Here is a 20,236-nt window from a genome sequence, read left to right as displayed (position 1 = left end):
AGGCCAGCACACCCTCCCCGACCCCTCCTGCTGAAACTCCCCTCTGTGGAGCCAGGCTGTCTGCTAGCGCGGGGTGGGGGGCCTGGCATTCCAGCTCCACGGGGGACGCCTCTTCGCCCACATTGTGCCTCTTGTGCGGAGCTGGGCCTCGGGGAGGAGCGGGGGAGGCAGCTGCCACCTCCCGAGAGTCCCCCGGCCTGGGCGCAGGGCCGGACAGCTGTGGGCGCCAGTGGGCGGGCGGGCGGATCGGCGGACGGACTTGTTGCCCCCTGGATGCCCCCTCTACATTCCCTTCAAGGCCCCCCCAGGCGGCCCAAGCCCCTGTTCTCCAGGTGCCCCCTTCCTTGCCCCCATCCTCTCTGGTGTCTGGTCCCTAAGCGCGTTCTCTGTGTCGCCTTGTTTCCTCTGGGCTCCGCTACTCTGACCTGGCGTCTGGTCTCGCCATGCTGGGGGCCAGGGGTCCCAGACTGCCCCCCACCCCGCTGGGAGGGAGCAGACAGCTCATGGCTATGGGGAGGGGCTGGGGCCCGGAGGGCTCCCCTGCGGTTGCACGGCGAAGGGCCAGAGGGTATGGGGGCGCGGCAGGCACTCGTTTCCTGGCTTGGCCCTGGGTTCGACCCCAGGGCGGCCCTGGGTGCGAAGCAGCCCACCCTCTCTTCTGGAAGGCACAGGTCCCTGAGGGTCGTCATTCTGGGTGAAGTGCTGGCCGGCTCCTCTTCCTTCTTGTCTCACATGGGGGGACTGTGACAGGGGCGCTTTCACCCCGCACCGGGGTCATCTCCTGAAATGAGCCTGAAGCACAGCAACGCCCCGCCCGCTCCGTGCACGCCACGCCACGCCACGCCACGCCGCGCCGCGCCGCTTCCTGGTCCCCGGCAGTTCACCATCCGAAAGCGCTGCCTTGGTAGCAGCGGCTGATGACTGGCAGTCGGTGCCTCTGGAGGGAGAGATAAAGGGAGAGATAAGACTGTCCCTTACCGTGACCGTGACTCACTTCCCGCCCTGGCTGCTTCCCCAGAGCGGGGGAGGAGGGGCAGAGCACACAGCGGCGCGTCTGCCCTGGCTGCTGAGAGGGGGCGAAGGGGCATGCCCTGCCGGGGACCTCACACCTGGGCCCTTTGGGGGGGGCTCTGGAGGGGTGTGGCTCTGCCTTCAGGAAGGGTCCCCAGCGATGGTGGGTGGGGGCCAAGGTGGGCGAGGAGGCTGGAAGCCCAGAGAGTTGGGGTGAGAGGTGAAGAGGGAGGCGAAGGGGCAGAGCCTGGGGCCTCCAGGGTCAGGCCCCCCACTGGCTAGGGGGCGGAGCCACCTTTTGAGGGGTCCCTGTGTGTGCGTTCCTGGCTGGTGGGAAGCAGTTTATTTAAGGATTATCACTTGAGTTTTATTTCTGGCGTGGCTGGGCCCGTTGAGTTGTGTGCCAGGAGCAACTCCTGGTTGAGATTCTACTTTCACAGGTTTAAAAATAGCCTGGAAGTCGAGTCTCCCTCCCTGCCCGTGCCTTCCCCGGAGGCTGGGCGGTGGGCCGCACCGGCCTGAGCCCCTGGGTGTCAGGGAGCTGTGGGCTGGTTGGGGGCAGGGGGCTCCCAAGTCACGGATCAGCTGGCCAGCGTGCCCTTCTCCCTGACCTGGAGGCTGACAGCTGGAGCAAGTGGATGGGCCAGCCCCTCGTAGGGAGTGCCGGCTGCAGTCCTTGTCACGCGGTGCTGGTTTCCTGTTTTCAGGGCTCCGTGTCTGCACCTCGTTCTTCCCTGTGTCTTCAAGGGCCGCAGCCCCCAGTCTCCACGCAGAAATGGGGCCCAGACAGGGCCAGATGACTTTTTCTGCCAGTGCGGCCGGCCTGTTGAGGTGCCGGGCTGCTGGAGGGGGCGTTGGGACAAGGGGACCAGGCTTCAGGAAGCCAGGCCGACATCTCTGTGGGTTCTCCGGATCGCCTGTCTCCCCATCTCATTCTGCTGCCCTCGGCTCGGGGGAGGTGGGCATTGCGGACCAGGTCCCCTGGGAGCCGACCTGCTTTCCCTCCGGGTCCGCAGACCTGGCCACTTCCTTCGCTCACGTGCGTGTCCCTTCGAGTAGGAACGCAGTGGGAGGTTTGCGCGTCCTGGTGCCAGCTACTGGCTCCCGGGTGCACCTGTGCGCCCTGGAGGTCGGGGGGTCCTGACTTACTCCTGGGGGGGGCACTTTGGCTCTCCTGGGCCCCCCCAGCCGTAGCCCCGGTTGATGCGCCAGCTCAGCAGTTGCTGCAGAGCCCCAAGCCCGTCTTGGCTGTCGCCAGGCCCGAAAAAGCTGGACTCATCGGGTGCCATGCCGCAGCCCTGCCCCAGGCCTCTGGGCCTTCCCTCCCTGAAGGGCTGCGACTGGAGGCCTGACCGACAGGCAGGCACGTGGCCCCTCCTCCAGGGCCCCGCTGGTGACCTAGCTGAGCTGCTGGGGAATGACGGCCTCCTGTGCAGAAGCTGGACCCGTGCAGGGTGCCCAGCAGAGGGCCGAGGGGCTCTGGAGAGCCTCCAGGAGCGCACTGCCGCCCTGCGTGCGTGCGTGCTGTGCGTGCGTGTGTGTGTGCGTGCGTGCTGTGGGAGGCCGAGGGCGCGTGGCAGTGTCCTCTCCGAGCGTCCTTGTCACCGCGAGAGTTGAAGCTGGTGAGGGCTGCCTGGCTCAGGGCACCATCTGTGGAGACACCACCGGGGGCACTGGGCAAATCCTGCTTCTGGTGCGTTTGGGGCTCAGCTGGAGGCGGGAGCCTGCTGGGGCCCCCGCACCCCTGAACGCCCTTTGACCCGCCAAAGAGTGCCCTTCCCTGTGCTGTGAGCCGTGCACTCCTGGGCCAGGTGGGAGGATGTCATTCCCTGACCCTGGAGCCACTGGGGCCTCCTGGGACCCAGAGTTTCATCTCAGGGGAATTGTGGTGACCACAGTCCCACCCCCCTGGAGGCGTCCATGTCCCGATTACCAGAACCTGTACCATGGCACCTTACACGGCACAGGGACTTGGCAGAGGTGATGGAGTTAAGGATCTGAGACGGGAGATGATCCTACGGGGGAGGGCATTGTCATCCAAGGGTCTTTTTGAGAGAGAGGAGGAAGGTCGGAGTCAGAGGTCACAGTGAGGTCATTGCCGGAACACAGGCACCTCTAGGAGCTGGAAACGACCGGGAAACATCCCCCTGGAGCCCCCAGAGAGAGCCCACCCTGCGCCTTGAGCCCAACCACCCACCTTGGACTTGCCCTCCACGGCTCTCAGGGGGGTCTGTGCCTGTGTCAGCCCGTGTCAGCCCGTGTCTGCGGCCGCCGTGCTCACAGCAGCGGCAGGGGGGCTAACGCAGGCTGTGGGGGGGGGTCCTCGTCTGGCCCTGGGGGCAGTGTCACACCCTCCATCTGGTGGATTGGGGGTGTCTGCTGGGGATGGGGTGGGCCCAGCTCGGCCCAGTCCCCCACCCTGGCACCCCCAAGCAGCCCAGGAGACAGACGGTCCCATGTGAGGCCAAGGGGCCCGGGGCCGGCCGCGCAGCCCGACAGCCCCCAGAGGACCCGTGTCCAGTGGGGGCCGGAGAGAGGAGGCCGCCATTCAGGTGTGCGGCTCAGCACTTTCAGGCAGGAGGGTGGTTCCCGGCTCTTCTGCTCAGACTGGAGAGAGCGCCCCGCGGTGGGGAGCCGCAGGCCTGTGCTGTGCGAAGGGCCCGCTGCAGTCTGCGTGCTGCGGCTGACCTAAATACGTCACTGTCGGAGGGAGTGGGCCGTGAGGTCTGCTGCCCTTGCTGAGACCATTATTTCAGGCTCGGGGGAGAGNTGCGGCTCAGCACTTTCAGGCAGGAGGGTGGTTCCCGGCTCTTCTGCTCAGACTGGAGAGAGCGCCCCGCGGTGGGGAGCCGCAGGCCTGTGCTGTGCGAAGGGCCCACTGCAGTCTGCGTGCTGCGGCTGACCTAAATACGTCACTGTCGGAGGGAGTGGGCCGTGAGGTCTGCTGCCCTTGCTGAGACCATTATTTCAGGCTCGGGGGAGAGTCGCTCAGAGAGAAGGCCTGTCAGAGGAATAGCCACTAACTGCCCATTGGTCTAGTTTAACGTTTAGCTGCCTTTGAGCCACCAGGAAGTGAGGCCCTTGGAAGAGGTGGGACGTCTTCTCCTGGCCTGGCTGGGACCAGGGTGTGCCCATCCCCAGGCTGTGTCTGGGTGCTGCTGCCCCTGCACAGCCTGCCCTGGGGTGGCCCCTGTCCCCACACTGGCTGTGGAGGGCCGGCTCTGCAGCCGCCGGGGCAGGGGACTTTGTGGGGTGCGTGGCTTTGGCGCCGGGGGACAAGGAGGCATGTTGGTCTCAGCTCTGCAGGGAGCTGAGGGAGGGGAGGGGAGGTGAGCTGGGGAAGGGGAGCTGGGGCCGCCTCTGGGGGACCCAGAGCCCAGGCTGGGCGCATGAGACTCCTCTGGGGGGCTGGGGCCCCTCATTTCTGAGCCCCGCAGCTGGGCAGGCTGGTCCCTGGCTGGCCAGTCATCGGCTCAGGGGAGGGGCTGCTCCTGACTTTTCAGGTTCCAGAGGAAGCCCTGCCCCGCCCTGCCCCCCCCCCGCCCCGCCNCCCCCCCCCCCCCCCGACTCCTCCCTGCCCCCGACTCCGCCCTGCCCCTGACTCCGCCCTGCCTCTGACCCCAGAGTCACAGGAGGCTGCTCGGGTCTCTCTCTGACCTCTGACCTTCCTCTAATGAATTTGTGTGACCCAGGTAACCCAGCCCTCTCCTGCCTTCACTGCATCGAGTTTGCCAAGTCTCCGGTCCTCCTGAGGCCACTTGGTTGCAGGGGTCAGAACGGGGACCTCTTTGGGCCCTGGATCAGCTCACATTCGTCTCCTGAAGCTCCCACGGCAGCCACACGGCATGTGTCTGTCCCCCTAGACGCAGTGCCGGGCCTGCTTCCTGGTCCCAGGGTTCCGCACGCCCCCCGCTCCCCTGTGATGCCCCCCAGTCTTGGGGCCTCCCACACCTGTCCCCGCCCTCTGCTATTCCCCAGGGACCTCGGCCTCCCTCTCCAGGTTGTCGGCGCCCCAGCTGGCTGAGCTTCTCTGGCCACCCCCCTCCTAGGGCCGCCCGGTGCCCGTGTCCTGGGTCCCTGCCCCTGGGCATCCTGCCAGTCAGCGTGGTGGCTGAGGTGCCGGGGACATCTGTCTTGCACCCAGTTTACTTAGTGAAGCAGTCTCACCTTTGCCTCGCCCCTCGATTGCCCCCGCCCTGTGAGAGGAGCCTGACTAATAGCCCCGCCTACGGGTGTCCACTCATGACGGGAGCGGGCAGCCCATGTCTCCCATCAGGCAGCCTTCACTGCCCCTCTCACCTGCACAGCCTGAGGGGCAGGAAGTCACCCGGTCCTTCTCTCCGCACAGAGGAGGAGCTCCGGAAGCTTCGAGAAGAAACCAATGCAGAGACACTGCGGCAGGAGCTGGACCGGGAGCGGCAGCGACGGATTGAGCTGGAGCAGAAGGTCCAGGAAGTGCTGAAAGCCAGGTGAGGAGGTGACCACGGCTAGGTGAGCAGAGGCAGGGTGAGCAGGTACCCACAGCCAGGTGAGCAGCAGTGGAGGGGACTGGGTGCGTCCCGAGTCTCCTGCGTGGGCTCCTATTCTTTCCCCTCCAAGTCCCCATCCACGTAGTCAGCTGCAGGTGGGGACAGTCACTTGGGTGGCTGGCCCCTGGGAGCAGGGTGTGCAGGCTGGGCCCCTCCCTGACCACGGATCCGTCCCTAAGACTCCACCCCCACCCCAGGGCCCTGCGCGCGCCCTGCTGGCTCCTGTCCCTCGGGGCCTCGGAGCTCCCTGCTCTAGGTCCTGGCTTTGGAGTTACAGTCCTGCAAACCGGGCTGGCTCTTGGAGGTGTGGGGTGAATCCCACGTGTGAACAGAGCAGAAGCAGTGCCCCTCCTCACTGAATCCAAGGGTGTGCACGTGCTGAGGGTCTCCTGGCCCCACGGTCCTGGTCCTGGGGCCCCTGCATCCCCAGGCCCCACTGAGGTTCACTGGAGCAGTGCCTCCCCCACGTCCTGGGGTCTCTGCCAGATGGGCACGCTGGGAGCCCGGAAGCAGCAGCCTCGACCAGTGCAGAGCGAGGGAGGCGGGCCTGGGCAGGCAGGAGGCGAGGGCCGGCCAGAGCAGCAGGAGACGCCACCGTGGGATGGGCCGGGGCCAGGCCTGTGCTGAAAGTCCGGCTGACGGTCGGGAGCTGGTGCCTCCAGGAGAGCGCTCCAGGCCGGGTGACCGCTGAGGCTGGGGGTGGCTGGGCCACAGGGGCTGGAAGCCAGGCAGGTGGTGGGCACGGGGACCTGGGCACAGCCAGCTGGGGCAGGTGTCGCCCAGTCTGTGGCCTTGCGTGGTGCTTGATAATACTGTGTGTTGAAAGTCTTTTCATTGGCAGGCCAGTGAACTAGCAACAGAGAATATGTGTTCTGAGCCTAATGGTGAAGCAAGGAGGAGGGTGTGAAAATTAACAGGAAAGAAAAGGGCTGTGTGTTTACAAGGCGTGTTTTCTTGGTCATTAACAGGAAAAGTTATGCCTCTTAGGACACAGCGAGGGGCCCAGAGGGAGCCCCCTGGTGGCGTGAGCATGTGGTGCAGTGGGGCATGGTCGGGCGGCCGGTGTTTTGAACTGGCGGACGTCAGGCTCCCCACTTCTCCCCTCTTCTCCCCTCTTCCAGAACCGAGGAGCAGACGGCCCCACAGCCTCCGAAAAGCCAGGCCCAGCTCAGTAACGGTGCAGGTAGGCCCCCTCCCAGCGGGTGCTGGTGGTGATGGAGGGTGTCGGTCCTGCTCCGGGACACGCGTGCTCGCTGCCGTGGCCGCCTCCTGTAGGAACCGGGCCAGTGTCTCCCTGGGAATGGGAGCAAACATATGTCGTGCCTCGGGAACGTGGTTGCGGCTCTCGTGGGCAGGCCACGCCACGTGGGTGCCGCCCTCCCCGCAGAGAAGCAGTGTCCTCGTTGCGTTGGCCACGTCGCCAGTCATTCCCCCTGCAGGGGGCAAGTGAGCAGGGGGCAGCTGTGGCTGGTTGGTGTCCCCGAGCGCCCCACCGCAGGACCCAGAGCCAGCCCTGGTCTCCGCCCCTTTCTTCCGGCCCCAGCTCGGGCTCCACAGCTCTCCCCGCGTGCCACGCCTTCCAAATTATCCCTTGGGGGGGCGGTGTCGGGGGACGCCGGGTTTCCATCTGGATGTCGAGGGGCCTCATGGGAGCTGTGCTGGGCCCTGGTCTCTGGGAGCTCGGACCCAGGACCCACTTCCGCAGGCTGGCCATTCATGGGAAGCCCCCTGCCTGTGTGGGGGCTTGGAGGGTCGCCCCAGGAGGCCCTGAGCTATAGGCCCTGCCCAGTGTGGAGACGAGACTGAGGCCCAGAGGGAAGACCGCCCCAGGGCCGCTGCCTGGCCGAGGACCCCCATCCCTGTCAGGGCCTGGCTTGCTCGCTCTCCGGCCAGACGCTGGTGCGGGGGGGCCCGGGTGCAGGACCGGCTGCTGCATCCCTAGAGCCTGGGTCTCGGGGTTCTCGGGCCCCACAACCGGCGGCACAGGCTCCCTGGCAGGAGCAGCAGCACCGGGGGCCTGGGAACCTAGCTGTGCGTGACAGTGATGAGTCTGCAGTGGACGGGGGCATGTGGGGTGCAAGACTCCGACTCCGCGGGACCCTGTGGCCCCGGCCTCTGCCAGAACCCACACTCGGCTGCGTCCCTGGGAGAGCTGTGGCCCCGGTGGGTGGGGCACCAAGTACAGCCCAGCGTGAGGGAGGCAGGGACAGGAGTCTGGGGGCGCAGTCCTGCAGCCAGGGCTCTGGACCCCCAAACCCGTCATCAGCCCAGAGCAGGCCCGAGCCACACCTGGGGGTCGGAAGGCTACAGCCCATTGGCTTTTGCGTTTTGAGTGTTTTTACATATTTTAGTGGTTGAAAACACATTTTATGGCTGGTGAATGTTACCTGCGTTTTAAATGTCTATGTCTAGAAGCACACGGGGTCCATAGCTGCTGTGGGAACACAGCTGATCCTGCCTCCCACTCAGACCCTCAGGCCGTTGAGAGCCCCCACGCCCTCCCTGCTCCTCGGTGGGGCGTGGGGGCCTGGGGACGAGGCCCTCTGATGGTGGTGGACAGTGCCCCCTGTGGGCATCTCTGAGACCTGCACCCACAGTGCCCCTGTTCTGTGGGATTCATCCCTGTTTTCTGGATCTGTGGCGTGGGTGCCTTTCTCAATCCTTGGCTGTGGAAGAGCAGAGGCCACTTCACTGCTGAGGCCCCATAGCACCCTGTCCCCAACACTTGCCCCCTGGCTGGGGCTCTGGGTCCTTGGCAGTGAGCCCACCCAGCCACTTTCCAAGCAGACCAGCATGCTGGTAGGATGGGAGGCAGGCCCACGTGGACTGCACTGCCCAGACAGTGCTGGTGTGGAGACGGCCTCTGTCAGGTGGGCCCTGAGCAAGGCCCACAGAGGCCCAGGGAGGCCCAGCTGGGCTTGGTGGGCCTGCTTGTGGGCCTGCCCCTCCCCACCCCAGCTGGGGATTCCGAGAGTGCCCACTCGCCTTTCTGCTGCCCCATGCCCCGTGCCTCAGCTGATCCCCCCGTCCCCACAGACCGGCGCGGCCAGGGGCTGTGCTCCCGCGTGCAGAAGTGGCTGTATGAGAAGTTCGGGGAGTACATGGAGGACTTCCGGTTCCAGCCCGAGGAAAGCGCTGTGGAGACGGAGGAGCCCCTCAGTGCCCGCAGGTGGGCCCGCCAGGAGGAGGGGGCCTCCAGGGGCCGGGCCGGTTCTCGGGGAAGCCAGGAGGTGGGGCTGCCTGTGGCACGGCTTGCTGGCCTGGCTGCGCCGGCCTCTAGGGACCGGCCTCCTGTGGCCGATGCCCACAGGTCTCACAGGTGTCTGGGGGCCGCTGCACCGCCATGCCCGCCACTCTGGTCTGATTCATGCTTGTGACACATAGGGACAGTGGGCTTAGGGAGCAGCGTCCACCCGCTGGGCTTCACGGGGTCCTGTGCCTGTCCGAGAAACACTCCACGCCAGGTGCTGGTGTAGGTCCTGGGGACCGTGGGCGGGAGATGAGGGACAGTCCGCAGGCAGGGCCCCCCAGCATAGGGGGCGGCAGCGAGGTGCCTCCTGCACGTGGCTCCCACAGCTCTGGGTCTCCGGTGCTGCCCATGAGCCAGCACAGCCTGGCAGGTGCAGTGTCGGGGCGCGGCCACACGCGAGTCCCTGCTGGCGCTCACCTCCGTCCTCTTGTCTTACAGGTTAACTGAGAACATGCGGCGACTCAGTAAGTTCCTGGCTGGGGCTGAGCCCTGGTGGGTGTGGGGCTGGCTGAGGGCTCTGCCGTCCTTGAGAGCCTCTGCAGCCTGTGAGTGCCTTGCTGCAGCCTCCGGGCTGGTGTGGCCAGCCCTGCCTCCAGGCCTGCCTACGGGCCGGCTGACCATGCCCTCCGTCCTGTCCCCAGAGCGTGGCGCCAAGCCTGTCACCAGCTTCGTGAAGAACCTCTCTGCCTTATCTGACTGGTACTCCGTCTACACGTCGGCCATCGCCTTCACTGTGAGTGCGCCCGGCGGCACGGGCGGGGCAGGCGCCTTCTCTGAGCAGGATGGCCTCAGTTTCTCCACCGTGAGGGGGTTGGGAGGGTCAGGCGAAGGTCACCCTGCCTGACAGAGGGGGTGCTTGGGAAGGGACCTCTGGCTGTGCTCTGGTCTGCTCTCTCAGCTGGGCGGAGGGGCAGCGGGGAGGTCTGTTCTGTGGGACCCGGGGGCCAGGCCAGCCTGTGAACCACCGGTCCTAGTTCAGGCGGGGGCGGGCGGCCCTCAGGGTGGACAAGGTGCTTCTGGGAGGAGGGGCCTGGCTGCCCCACCTGCCCTGCGCTGTGGCCGTCCGCCTGCCTCCCCGGTGGGGTGGGCGCCCTGCCTGCATGCCCCCGCCCACTGGGCCCAGACTCGGTCTGCCCAGCCACACACCCCGCCCCCCCCCCACAGGTGTACATGAATGCTGTGTGGCATGGCTGGGCCGTGCCCATGTTCCTGTTTCTGGCCATTCTGAGGTTGTCCCTCAACTACCTCATAGCCAGGTAGGCCGGCCAGTGGGCCTTGGGGGGGGTGGCTGTGCTGTGTCCCCACGCTGCCGTGGGCATTGGCGTTGGGGGTCAGCCCTGGGACAGGCTCCAAACCCCCAGGTTCACTGGGGCTGCCACTGGCAATTCCCAAACTCCCCGCCCCTCCTCCACCAGGTCCCCCCAGACCTCCAGAGAGATGTGGGGTGGGGGTGGAGGGAACCCCTTCTGGGCCCCTGCAATTGTTTGTGGGACGAGAGCTGGGTCAGAGTGAGCCCTGGGCTCTGCGTGGTTGCGACCCTGGGGGCTCTGGAGGGAGGCCAGTGTCCCTGTGCAAACATCCATGTCTCTGGGCCTCTGGGTCCCTCTGAACCTGTTTCACCCCGGCAAAGTGACCATGCTGCCACCGGGCCTGAGGGCCCCGGGCTCTGCGTCGGGCCGGGCCCTGCAGCGTGTGCACGCTTCCACACGCTTGTCTTCTGGGCACTTCCCAAGGCTGGCCCGCTGGTAATGGGCTTCGTAGAAAACATTTAAATGTGCCAGGGAAGGGGCTCCCCCCCCATGAGACGCATCCACCACAGGCCCACGGCCACCTCACCCACTCACCTCGGGAGGCTTCTCATCCCATTGCCCCTGGGGGTTTTTGAGCGTGTCCCCGTTGGGAGGGCCACCTGAACGGTCTGCACCGGGGAGTGGCCCTGACGGTCTCAGATGTGAGGGACAGGGGCTTCTGAAGCCCTCTGGGTCTGAGTCCCGGGCGCGCCCCCCCTCTGGCACGCGGGTGGGGCCTGGAGGCGGCCCTGCAACCCCGCCCTCTCCGGTTGCCAGGGGCTGGAGGATACAGTGGAGCATCGTGCCGGAAGTGTCTGAAGTGGTGGTGAGTCCCGGGGTGAAGGTCTCGTCCGTCTCCACTGGGCCAGGCCCCGACTGGGTCCCCCACAGGCCGCTGAGACCTCTGGGTGCAGCCGCCCGGGTGCCCACCCAGAGTCCTGCCTGCCCGGGAGAGGCTGGGCGGAGGCGGTCAGCTGTCCCCAGCCCAGAGCCCTGGGCAGCTGCTCCCTGACCCCTTGACAGCTGGCCGCCCCAGTCCCCTCCCAGTCCCCTCCCTGGCCCTAGCTGGGCTGTCCGCCCTGCCTTGCCCTCCCAGGCCAGCCCAGAGGGTGCCCGCCCCAGCCTGCTACCTGGCTCTGCCGTCGACGTCGCACTGGCCACACGCCTGCTCAGTGGCACGTGTCTTGGCTGCCTTGGGGCTGGGACGGCCGAGCCAAGTAGCTGTGATGGAGCTCACCTGTCCGCTCTCTGGCCCTCCCCCCACACGGAAAGTTTGCTGACCTCGCTCAAGGGGGGACTCTGGTCCCTGGGGCAGAGCCACTGAGTGTGGGCAGGAAGGAGCCCTCAGGGCCTCCTCAGATATTTGAGTACCTACTCTGTGCATGGGCACACAGTAGGTGTGCTGAGTGGGCAGTGCGGGCAGGGCCAGGGGGCTCTCGAGAGAGCTTTGCTGAATGAGCTCACATAGGCAGGGCCGGATCTGGTCCCCCCCTTGCCTCGGTTCCCCTGCCTGTGCAGTGAGGTGGGGGGGGTCTGCATGGTCTCCGAAGCACCTTCAGAGGTGAGCCTCAGCCCCATGGTTATGAGGGTGCCCACTGCCCTCCCACCCTACCCTCTCAGGTGGAAGGGGGTGCCTTCCAGAGTGGCCACCCCGTTCGGGCCCCTTGGCTGTGGGGCAGCTGAGTGGCCTGGGCTGCCCCGTGGGCGCTGACTCTGAGCAGACCCCCCCCCTTTGCTGAAGGAGCCTCTGAAGGAGGACCTGACCGTGTCCGAGAAGTTCCAGCTGGTGCTGGACGTCGCCCAGAAGGCGCAGGTGCGGCCGCCATCACCTGTAGACGGTTTGCCTGTGGCCCCTCACGCACCCGAGACAGCCCCGAGGCGTGGCAGGGTCTCCCGGTCTGGTCGGGGACCCTGCCGGCCAGGGCCCAGCCAGCTCCTGGGGTGGGGGGCACACAGGGCGGGGTCTGAGGTCACCGTCCCCATGTTAACCCGCGATTCAGACAGGACCCCCCAGCTCAGCCTGGGGGATGGGGCGGGACCACGGGCTGCCAGGGACCCCGGGGCCCTCCCGGTGCGGCCATCGGGACGGTGGCCCCGGGTCTGCCCTAATGCAGCCGCTGCCTCACACAGAACCTCTTTGGCAAGATGGCCGACATCCTGGAAAAGATCAAGAAGTAAGTCCCCGTCCCCCTGCCACCGCCGCCTGGTCGGGGTGCGCCCCGCGCCCGGCTGAGCCCTGTCTCCCTCGCAGCCTGTTCATGTGGGTGCAGCCGGAGATCACGCAGAAGCTGTACGTCGCGCTCTGGGCCGCCTTCCTGGCTTCCTGCTTCTTCCCCTACCGCCTGCTGGGACTTGCCATGGGTGAGCAGGCGGCACCGGCGGGGGCTCAGGTGGGGCCGGGCCTCGGCTGCCCCCGGACTCCAGCGCCAGCCCGGAGCTGCGGCGGCTCTGGGGGGCTCAGTGGCCGGTCCTGGCTGACGTGGGCTGTGTGCCCCGCCAGGACTCTACGCCGGAATCAAGTTTTTCCTCATCGACTTTATCTTCAAACGCTGCCCGAGGCTGCGAGCCAAGTACGACACCCCCTACACCATCTGGAGGAGCCTGCCCACCGACCCCCAGCTCAAAGAGCGCTCCAGCGCCGCCGCGGTGCCCCGCAGGGTGAGCCCGCCCCCCACGGCGTCCGGGGCGAGAGCCAGCCCTGCTCCGCGGGCACACGTGCTCCCCGGGGTCTCGTGTCTCTCCTGTTCCACGGGGCCCTGGAAACAGACAGCTGAGGGGTCTTCCCTGTGACCTCTCTCTGTGGTGCTGAGGGGCCGGCCAGCCCTGGGTGGGGATGGCTGCCGGTGGAGGCCCGTCCCGCCTGGTCCCACAGGGATCCTCCCATGGACTCCTGGGGATGGGCAGGCCTAGGGCGCACAGGCTGTGGGGTGTTGGCCATGGCCACAGAGAGCCTGGGGTCCTCGGGAGGAGGGTGCCCTCGCAGTGGTCACTCGGGGGGTAGGTGCCAGGTTCAGCGATCTCCAGCTCCGAGGCTCAGGTACAAGGCCAAGCAGCACTCGATGGGCCCGCCCTGTGCTCACAGTCTGGTACTGGGTCCACATTTCATTCATCGGACACTGTGTCCGGAGCCAGCCCAGGTGCTGCCCTCTGGGGCTCAGGCAAGTAGGGCAGTTCTGGGCCCAGTAGAGCTCCTGGCAGGTCCAGGAGGGCTTCCTGAAGGAGGTGGCATTGCATTGCCGATTCTCCTGAATGAATGTGCTCTGGGGAGAAGGGTGTTCAGCGACCTGTTAACACTTCTGTCAGTGGGAGGGAAGCTCTGGGTTATGGTCCCAGTTTGGGGACAGTGAAGCTAGTTGGGGCCTGAACTCAGCAGCTGGGTGCTCTGTGGGCGTGTGTGAGGTGGTGGACCCCAGGGAAGGGGCAGAGAGACTGGCAGCCTGGCTCCTGGACAGCGAGTGGGGAGCCCTCTGTGGCCCAGACGGGGCCTTCATGAGGTCAGGACCGCTTTGTGCAGGCCACTCTCAGGAGACCGTGAGGGAGGCCAGGACGTGGGCCCCTGGGTGGATGGCGACCCTGCACAGGCTGAGCCAGGGCTGGCAGCTCGCCCAGGCTCTGGGTGTCTGACCTGGCGTCACGTGGACCCTGGTTTTTCTTTTGTCGCGGTCACATGTGTCTGTGGTCTCCCTCGTGGCCAGCTGTCGGGGCCTGACAAGGTATGGGGCCGTGCGGGAGCCCTCTCCTCCCGCGGGGCTGACGCTGTGCGGTGCTGTGCCGTGGTTGTCTCCCTTTTTGATGCTGCTTCTGGTGGCCTGTGCCATGACCAGTTCTGACCGAGCCTGCGGCCCGGGTCTGCGTGTGCTGGGGTGCAGGCTCAGTGTGGCGTTTTGGGGGCATCGCTGGGGGAATGGGGTGTCCCCGCTGTAGTGGGGCTTCTCGCAGCGGGAGGGGCCGATGAGGCCCCGGTGCCCGTCCTGGCCCGTGGGGGAGCCCGCGCCCACAGCTGGGCGCACGTGGCTGTTCATGCACCTGCTGCTGGTGTGAGGGGCGGCCGTGTGTGTCCCTGTCCCTGTCCCTCTCCGCACTGGCCTGGCTGACGGGGACACGGCCCTGTTGGCAGCTGCAGACGACCACCTCGCGGAGCTGCGTGTCCAGCGCTCCCGCCGGCCTGAGCAAGGACGAGGACGCCGGCCGCCTCCACGGCACCAAGAAGGGCAGTTTCCACGAGATCTTTAACCTGACAGAGAACGAGCGACCCCTGGCGGGTACGTGCGTCTCTGACCAACTTGGCCGAGGGCGGGGGGCCGCCCGGTCCAGGCTCTTCCACCCCTCCGCCCCCCGTGGCCTTGGCCGGGCGAGAGAGCAGGTGGGCCCCGCGCAACCTGGGCGGCTGTGTCCCCGCAGTGTGCGAGAGCGGCTGGCGCTGCTGTCTCATCAACCGGGACCGGAAGATGCCCACGGACTACATCCGAAATGGCCTGCTGTACGTGACAGAGAAGTGAGTGAGGGCCCGGGAGAGTGTGGGGTGCAGGCGGGGTCCTCGTCACGCTGCTTTTGGGGAGTAGCTGCCCTGAGGTTCTTTTTCCTCTAGGGCGAGACTGCGCTCAGCTCATCCCAAAGCTGTGCACCCCGCCCTGTGTGGAGGGTCGGGCGGGGGCTGCTCTCCGTGTTGGGGGCCCCCGGCCAGTTGTCCCCCAGCGGCAGCGAGGGCCCAGGCTCCCCTCTTCACCCTTGGCTGAGGGAGCTGGCCGAGGAGACCCTGGCCAGGCCTCAGGGACACACATGTGCCTCTCTGGGGGCGTCTCCGGGTCTGGCGTCTGGGGGTACATTTCAGGTTCAGTGTGGAGTGGGAGGTTTTAACCTTGAAAACCTGTGAAGGTGTATTTAAAAGTGAAAACTTTTGTAAAAGGCCAGAGCACCCGACAGGGATGGGGGGTTCTCTGTTCGGGTTGCCTTTCATCTGCTCGGCAGGCGCGGCCGTGGCCGGTGGCCTCCGGATTCAGGTGCTGGGTTTTGCCCCCTCCCCCCCGCCCCGTAGTTACTTGTGCTTTGAAAGCTCCAAGTCCGGCTCCTCCAAGAGGAACAAAGTCATCCGGCTGGCGGACATCACGGACATCCAGAAGGTGGGTGTGCCCCCATTTTCCTGTTTCCCCTTGTCTTGGGAAGAGGACAAGGTGCAGGGGTGGGGTTTGCTTGGAAGGTGGACGTATTTCCGAGTGGGGCAGGTGCTGCCTGGACACTCCCCGGGCATGGCTACCACCCGATCAGGGCTCCCCTTCCAGAGGGCCCCTGGGTCCTGCCACCCCCACCTTCTGTGGGCCAGCGCCTGGCGTCCCCCCGCAGGTTGGGCGGGACATTGTGGCGAGGTGGGCCCAGCGGTCAGGGTCTGGGCCCCTCTGACCACAGTGTAATCCGACTCTCGTCCCTTAGACCCCCGCCCTGGGCAGGTTCAGGTGAGGGCATGGACAGCTGTCCCCACCCTGGCATTGTCCAGCCAGTGTCCCTGATGTGTGGCCCCATGGAGTGTCCTTGAGTGGGTGGCGGGGCCACCCCCTCCCCGCAGTGCGTCTTGTCGCCTGCAGGCCCCCCAGAGGACACCCCGGGTGCAGGGGGGCAGCAGGGCTGTGTCCCCTGACAGAGGCTTGCGGTGACTTGCGCTCCTGTCCCCAGTACAAGGTCCTCTCTGTCCTCCCGGGGTCTGGCATGGGGATCGCCGTGTCGACGCCTTCGACCCAGAAAGTAAGTGCAGGCGGCGGGCAGCCCAGGGGTGTGTGTGTGGCCAGGCTTCCCCCTGGTGGGCTCAGAGCCACTGACTCCGGGGGGCCCCTCGTCCCCTTCTCCTGCCCCTGTCCACCCCCCTCCATCCCTGTGGCCACAGGAACCCCTCACCACACTGAGATGGGGCTGGAGGCTGAGGCCTGTGGGGGACGGCCCAGCACGGCCACTCGGGGGGCAGAGCTGGGGGCCCGGCCTGCACCCTCTGCTGCAGTCTCTCGCAAGTCGGGCCTCCGGGGGCTGGTCTGTCCTTGAGCACCCAGACCCCACGTGGCCCCATCAGGGCCTGGGCGTGGGCGGCCTTGTCCCTCACCCACCTGGCCACGTGGGCTCAGGGACGGCACTTCCTCCCGCCAGCCTCTGGTGTTTGGCGCCATGGTGCACCGGGACGAGGCCTTCGAGGCCATCTTCAACCAGTACGTGAAAATCACGGCAGCAGTGGCGGCGGCCGGCGGCGACAGCTAGGGCCGTCTCTCCGGGGAGGCTACACGGTCCCAGCCGTCTGGTGGCGGGGAAGAAGCGGGATGTCCTTGCAGCCTTTGCAATAATGCCCCTTGACCTGAGGTCCCGTGGGGCCGCCCTGCGGCGTGTCGAGGCGCCTTGTGCAGGGCTGGGGCCGCGCGGGTGCTGCTGGCCCGTCTGCAGGTGAGGCACATCCCAGACTGTGGACACAGGGCAGAGGGTCCTCCAGGCCCCCAGAGAGGACGACACGCAGGACGCGCAGTGTCCCAGCCCTCGCCAAGCACAGCTGCCGCTCCTGTCCCTGGCCACTCCTCTGCACCAAAGCCATAGCTGAAGGACGTCGCTGATGGAGGACAGCAGCCCGTCACCAAGCCCCGTCACCAACCTCCGTCAGCGGCCAGCAGGACTCTCCCTTCCGTCAGCCGGCTGCCGGCTGCATGTCCTCCCAGCGCCCTCAGGCCGGGACTCTGCTGGGTCTTGGGGGGGCCCGTGCGCCTCAGGCCGGGGTCGGGCCCATCATCCACCCGGGCCGCCTGCCGTCTGGGCCTGACGAGCCGGTGCGGGGCCCTGTCACCGGCCTCTGATTCTGGTGCAGAGAGGCGCGTGGCCAGAGCAGTTTTTCATGCTTCACTCTCTGGAAAGGCCCGGGATCAGAGTCTTCCCGGCCTTGGTGGCTCCCGGTGAAAGTTGCTGCTTCGAGGCTGCCACTGGCCTCCGGGCTCAGCCACCAGTGTCAGTCAGGGGGTTCCAGGGCTGGGCGTGGGGGTGTATGGGAATGTCCTGGGCCCCTGGTGGTCCCTGCTGCTCAGGCCACTTGGGAGGACCCTGTGGGGGCATGACTGTGAGCCGGACATAGAGCTGTTCACCGGCAGTCGGGCCCCAGCGTTGGACAGCGTCCCTGGCCGTGTCCCCTGCCTACATGCCTGTGGGTAGGACTGAGCCTCGCCCCTCAGGTCCCCAGCTCCCCCTGCCCCCTCTGCCCAGGAAGCCACTCTGATGGAGGCGCCCAGGCTCGGTCCATCCCGGGACGGGCCTGGAAGCCAGCTCTGTGGCACAACAGGCCCGTGGCTGAGGCAGCAACACTCGGGTGGGTCAGTGTGCTCCCCGTCACGGACCTCGCTGGCCCCTCGGCTCACCCCGAGTCCTCGGGGGCCACTGAGGTGGTGGTTTTTTGAAGAAACAGATTATATTTTTTACAGAGAGCGAGCTGTTTTTCTTATTTTTGTATCATTTTTCACGTGTAATTTTTACCTTTGCTCCAGTCCCAGCGTGCTGGTTTGGGGAGAGTGGTGGCGTTCCTCTAGTCGCTGTTCATGGGAAACCAGGGGCGGAGAGGCTGCAGGACCACATGCTGGGGTTCAGGGGCCACTTGGGGGAGCCACACCCACCAGGCAGGGCTAGCACACGCCCCACTCGTCGGTGAGGTCTGAGGGGACTGCAGCACCCCCAGCTCTCGGGCACCCTGGCCTGGCGGTCGGGATTCTGCAGGTCGGAAATGAAGGCAGAACCCACTCTCACCCCTGGCCATGGCTCCCACGTCCATGCAGGTGGGCCGGCTCTTGTGGGTCCCATAGAGGCCTCGAATGCACCCAGGGGACCAACCCCAGAGGGGACTCCTGTTCGTGTCCAGGGCATAGTGGGCCCTGAACTGCCCCCAGGCACGGGCTGTAGGGAGGACTGGCTGCCATGGGGCCCATGCGTGTGTGTCAGCAAAGCTGGAGTTCTGGCCCTAGCCCCAGGGGTGGCCCTGTGGGTGCATAGGACTTGTCGGCTTCAGCAGAGTGAGTGGTCCAGTTGGAGTCCCTTCCGAGAGAAAGGGAAATGAAGACTCGCCACACGACGGTGCGGCTGCCTGGCCCTGTGGGCCGAGGGGTGCAGGGCGGGGGGCACAGGACGGGGTCCCCACATTGCACACTGGGTCAGCGGCAGGAGGGGCCTGGGCCCACGATGGAGAGAACTTGGCGTTCTACTGAACTGTGTAGAGTCTGTGCAGATATTTAATTTCTGTGACTAACCACTGGACTAGAATGAATGTTAAATTTTTCCGTCTGAGGCTCATCTGCTCCGGTCTGTAAGTCGTCGTCAGTGTTGCCCCAGGCGGCAGAGGGGCTGTGTGGTGTGAAGAGCCGATGAAAACCCCCTGTAACACTTTTTAAAGAAAACCTTGTTTGTTTAAAGAAAGAGTCTTGTATAAATTATAATTTTTATTTAAATAAACCGGAAATGCTTTCTGCTAAGGTGGGTGAGGGGGTTGGGGGCCAGGCCATGCAGGCCATTGGAGAGGGCAGGTGCAGCCGGGGCCCTGCAGCCACCAGCTCTGGAGGGCCACGGGGTTCAGCTCCACGGCTGCCTGGCTGAAGGTCGAGGGGGCCAGGGCCCCGCCCAGGTGGAGGGCTGTGCGGTGGGGCCGTGCACAGCTCGAGGCTGGGAGCCAGGCCTCAGAGGAGGAGCCGCCAGCGGCGGCAGCGCATGGAGGACAGCCGGGGCCTGGCCCCGGGGCGGTGGGTGCGGTGCCGGTGGGTGCGGTGCCGTTGTTACCCCGAGGGTGTACGGGGAAGCTCAGAAGTGGGGACACAGCACAGAGTTTGGGATGCAGCCCTAGCCTCAGCCCCACCCCCACCCAGAGGTGCCTTTCCTGGGGGCTCTGGGCGCCTGGGGGACCTAGGTCTGCAGGCAGAGGGGTTCCCAGTGGTACACGTGCCTTGGCTGGTGCAGGGACTGACACTGGACCCGGGGATGCAGGAGGTCGCCCGGCGCCGAAACCCCAGGGGCCTCAGGCTGGACTGCGTTGGGCAACCCCGGGCACCCCGGGGTGCCCTGCCTCCCACACCCAGAGCCCCCAAGGCAGGGTCTTCCAGAGCCGCCCAGAGACTGGGCCAGGGCTGGGGAGACCCGGCCTGGCGGGTTGGCTCTGCTGCCAGGTGTGGCCTGCCCACGACCGGTCTGTCGTGGTGTCATCCTGGGGCGGGGGCGTGGCTCTGACCCACCACAGTCCCCGGGAAGCTGGCATGTGACAGACACTCAGGGGAGAGCCTGCCGTCCTCCCTGGGTCACTGCAGACGAGAGGCTGGACTCTGGTTTTTTAGCCAAAGTGAACTCCCTGACCTCCCATGCCCGCAGCCTCCCCTCACCCCAGCCCCTCCTGGCAGCAGGCCCCCACTGGTCCTCACATGGGGGACACCCTGCTCCCTGGGGGAACCCTGGGTGAGGAGGGAGCTGGGCTGGCTGCTTGATGGTGTTTGTTAACCTGTCAAAGAGGCGCACAGGTGCACGTTTGGAACGGGAGTACCAGCCCCGTTTCGGTGACTGGCTCCCTCTGCTGGCCGCCACATGCTAGTGCGTGCGTTTGACAGCAGTCCCTACCAGCCCAATTTAGGATGGTTCAGCTTTGATTTTTGGACTTTGCGACAATGTGAAAGCTGTACATGTTCAATAGAGGCCATAATTCAGAACAGGAATTTTGGCCTCTTTCCAGGCAGCAAGTGATATGTGACGCCGTGATACTCGGTGACGGTGGCGTGGCCCCACTGCGCTGAGGGAAGGGCCTGCACTGGGCTGGCGGGGGGTCCGCAGGTGGGGTGTCAGCACACGTTGGACCTGGCGTGTCTTCAGCGGACGCTGGCTTTGTCAGGGCAGGGCCCTATGTCTGCAGGGGCCCCTCATTCTAAGAGGGCGCCTCCTGGCTTTTCCTGGCAGGGAAGACGGTTCTTTGGCGCCCGTGTAGTTCTTGGGTCTTATTCTTGAGGACTCGGGGCCCCTTCCAGCAGAAGCCTTCGCTCCAGCTGTGAATCCGAGTCAGGGCTGCCCTGGGGTGGGGAGAGCCTGGGGACTTGGGGACAGACAGAAGCACAGCGGGAGGTACAATCACTGACTGCTTTTTTCTCAGACTGGGGCTCTCTCCATGTGCACGGTTTATTTCACAA

The 20,236-nt window shown here is 66.1% G+C and overlaps 1 protein-coding gene across 2 annotated transcripts in view; it reads left to right on the top strand.

Moving 5' to 3' along the window:
• The window catches only part of GRAMD4 (GRAM domain containing 4), a 51,554-nt gene extending 33,192 nt beyond the window's left edge, over positions 1-18,362 (top strand). For both annotated transcript variants that reach the window (XM_037049313.1, XM_037049317.1), the window contains exons 4-19: positions 5,360-5,480; positions 6,662-6,723; positions 8,577-8,709; positions 9,229-9,254; positions 9,432-9,523; positions 9,955-10,046; positions 10,857-10,905; positions 11,821-11,892; positions 12,210-12,253; positions 12,331-12,440; positions 12,580-12,737; positions 14,197-14,341; positions 14,481-14,574; positions 15,115-15,199; positions 15,747-15,815; positions 16,209-18,362. In XM_037049313.1, the coding sequence (XP_036905208.1) occupies positions 5,360-5,480; positions 6,662-6,723; positions 8,577-8,709; positions 9,229-9,254; positions 9,432-9,523; positions 9,955-10,046; positions 10,857-10,905; positions 11,821-11,892; positions 12,210-12,253; positions 12,331-12,440; positions 12,580-12,737; positions 14,197-14,341; positions 14,481-14,574; positions 15,115-15,199; positions 15,747-15,815; positions 16,209-16,316 (1,460 nt within the window). In that variant the 3' untranslated portion in view covers positions 16,317-18,362. The remainder of the gene's footprint in view (positions 1-5,359; positions 5,481-6,661; positions 6,724-8,576; positions 8,710-9,228; positions 9,255-9,431; positions 9,524-9,954; positions 10,047-10,856; positions 10,906-11,820; positions 11,893-12,209; positions 12,254-12,330; positions 12,441-12,579; positions 12,738-14,196; positions 14,342-14,480; positions 14,575-15,114; positions 15,200-15,746; positions 15,816-16,208) is intronic.
• The last annotated feature ends 1,874 nt before the right edge of the window (positions 18,363-20,236 follow it).

Source organism: Sturnira hondurensis, unplaced genomic scaffold (genome assembly GCF_014824575.4).
Source record: "Sturnira hondurensis isolate 20B ecotype Veracruz unplaced genomic scaffold, ASM1482457v3 Scaffold0000780, whole genome shotgun sequence".
In the NCBI taxonomy this organism is placed as follows: Eukaryota; Metazoa; Chordata; class Mammalia; order Chiroptera; family Phyllostomidae; genus Sturnira; species Sturnira hondurensis.
This window is presented reverse-complemented; position numbering and strand designations above follow the sequence as displayed.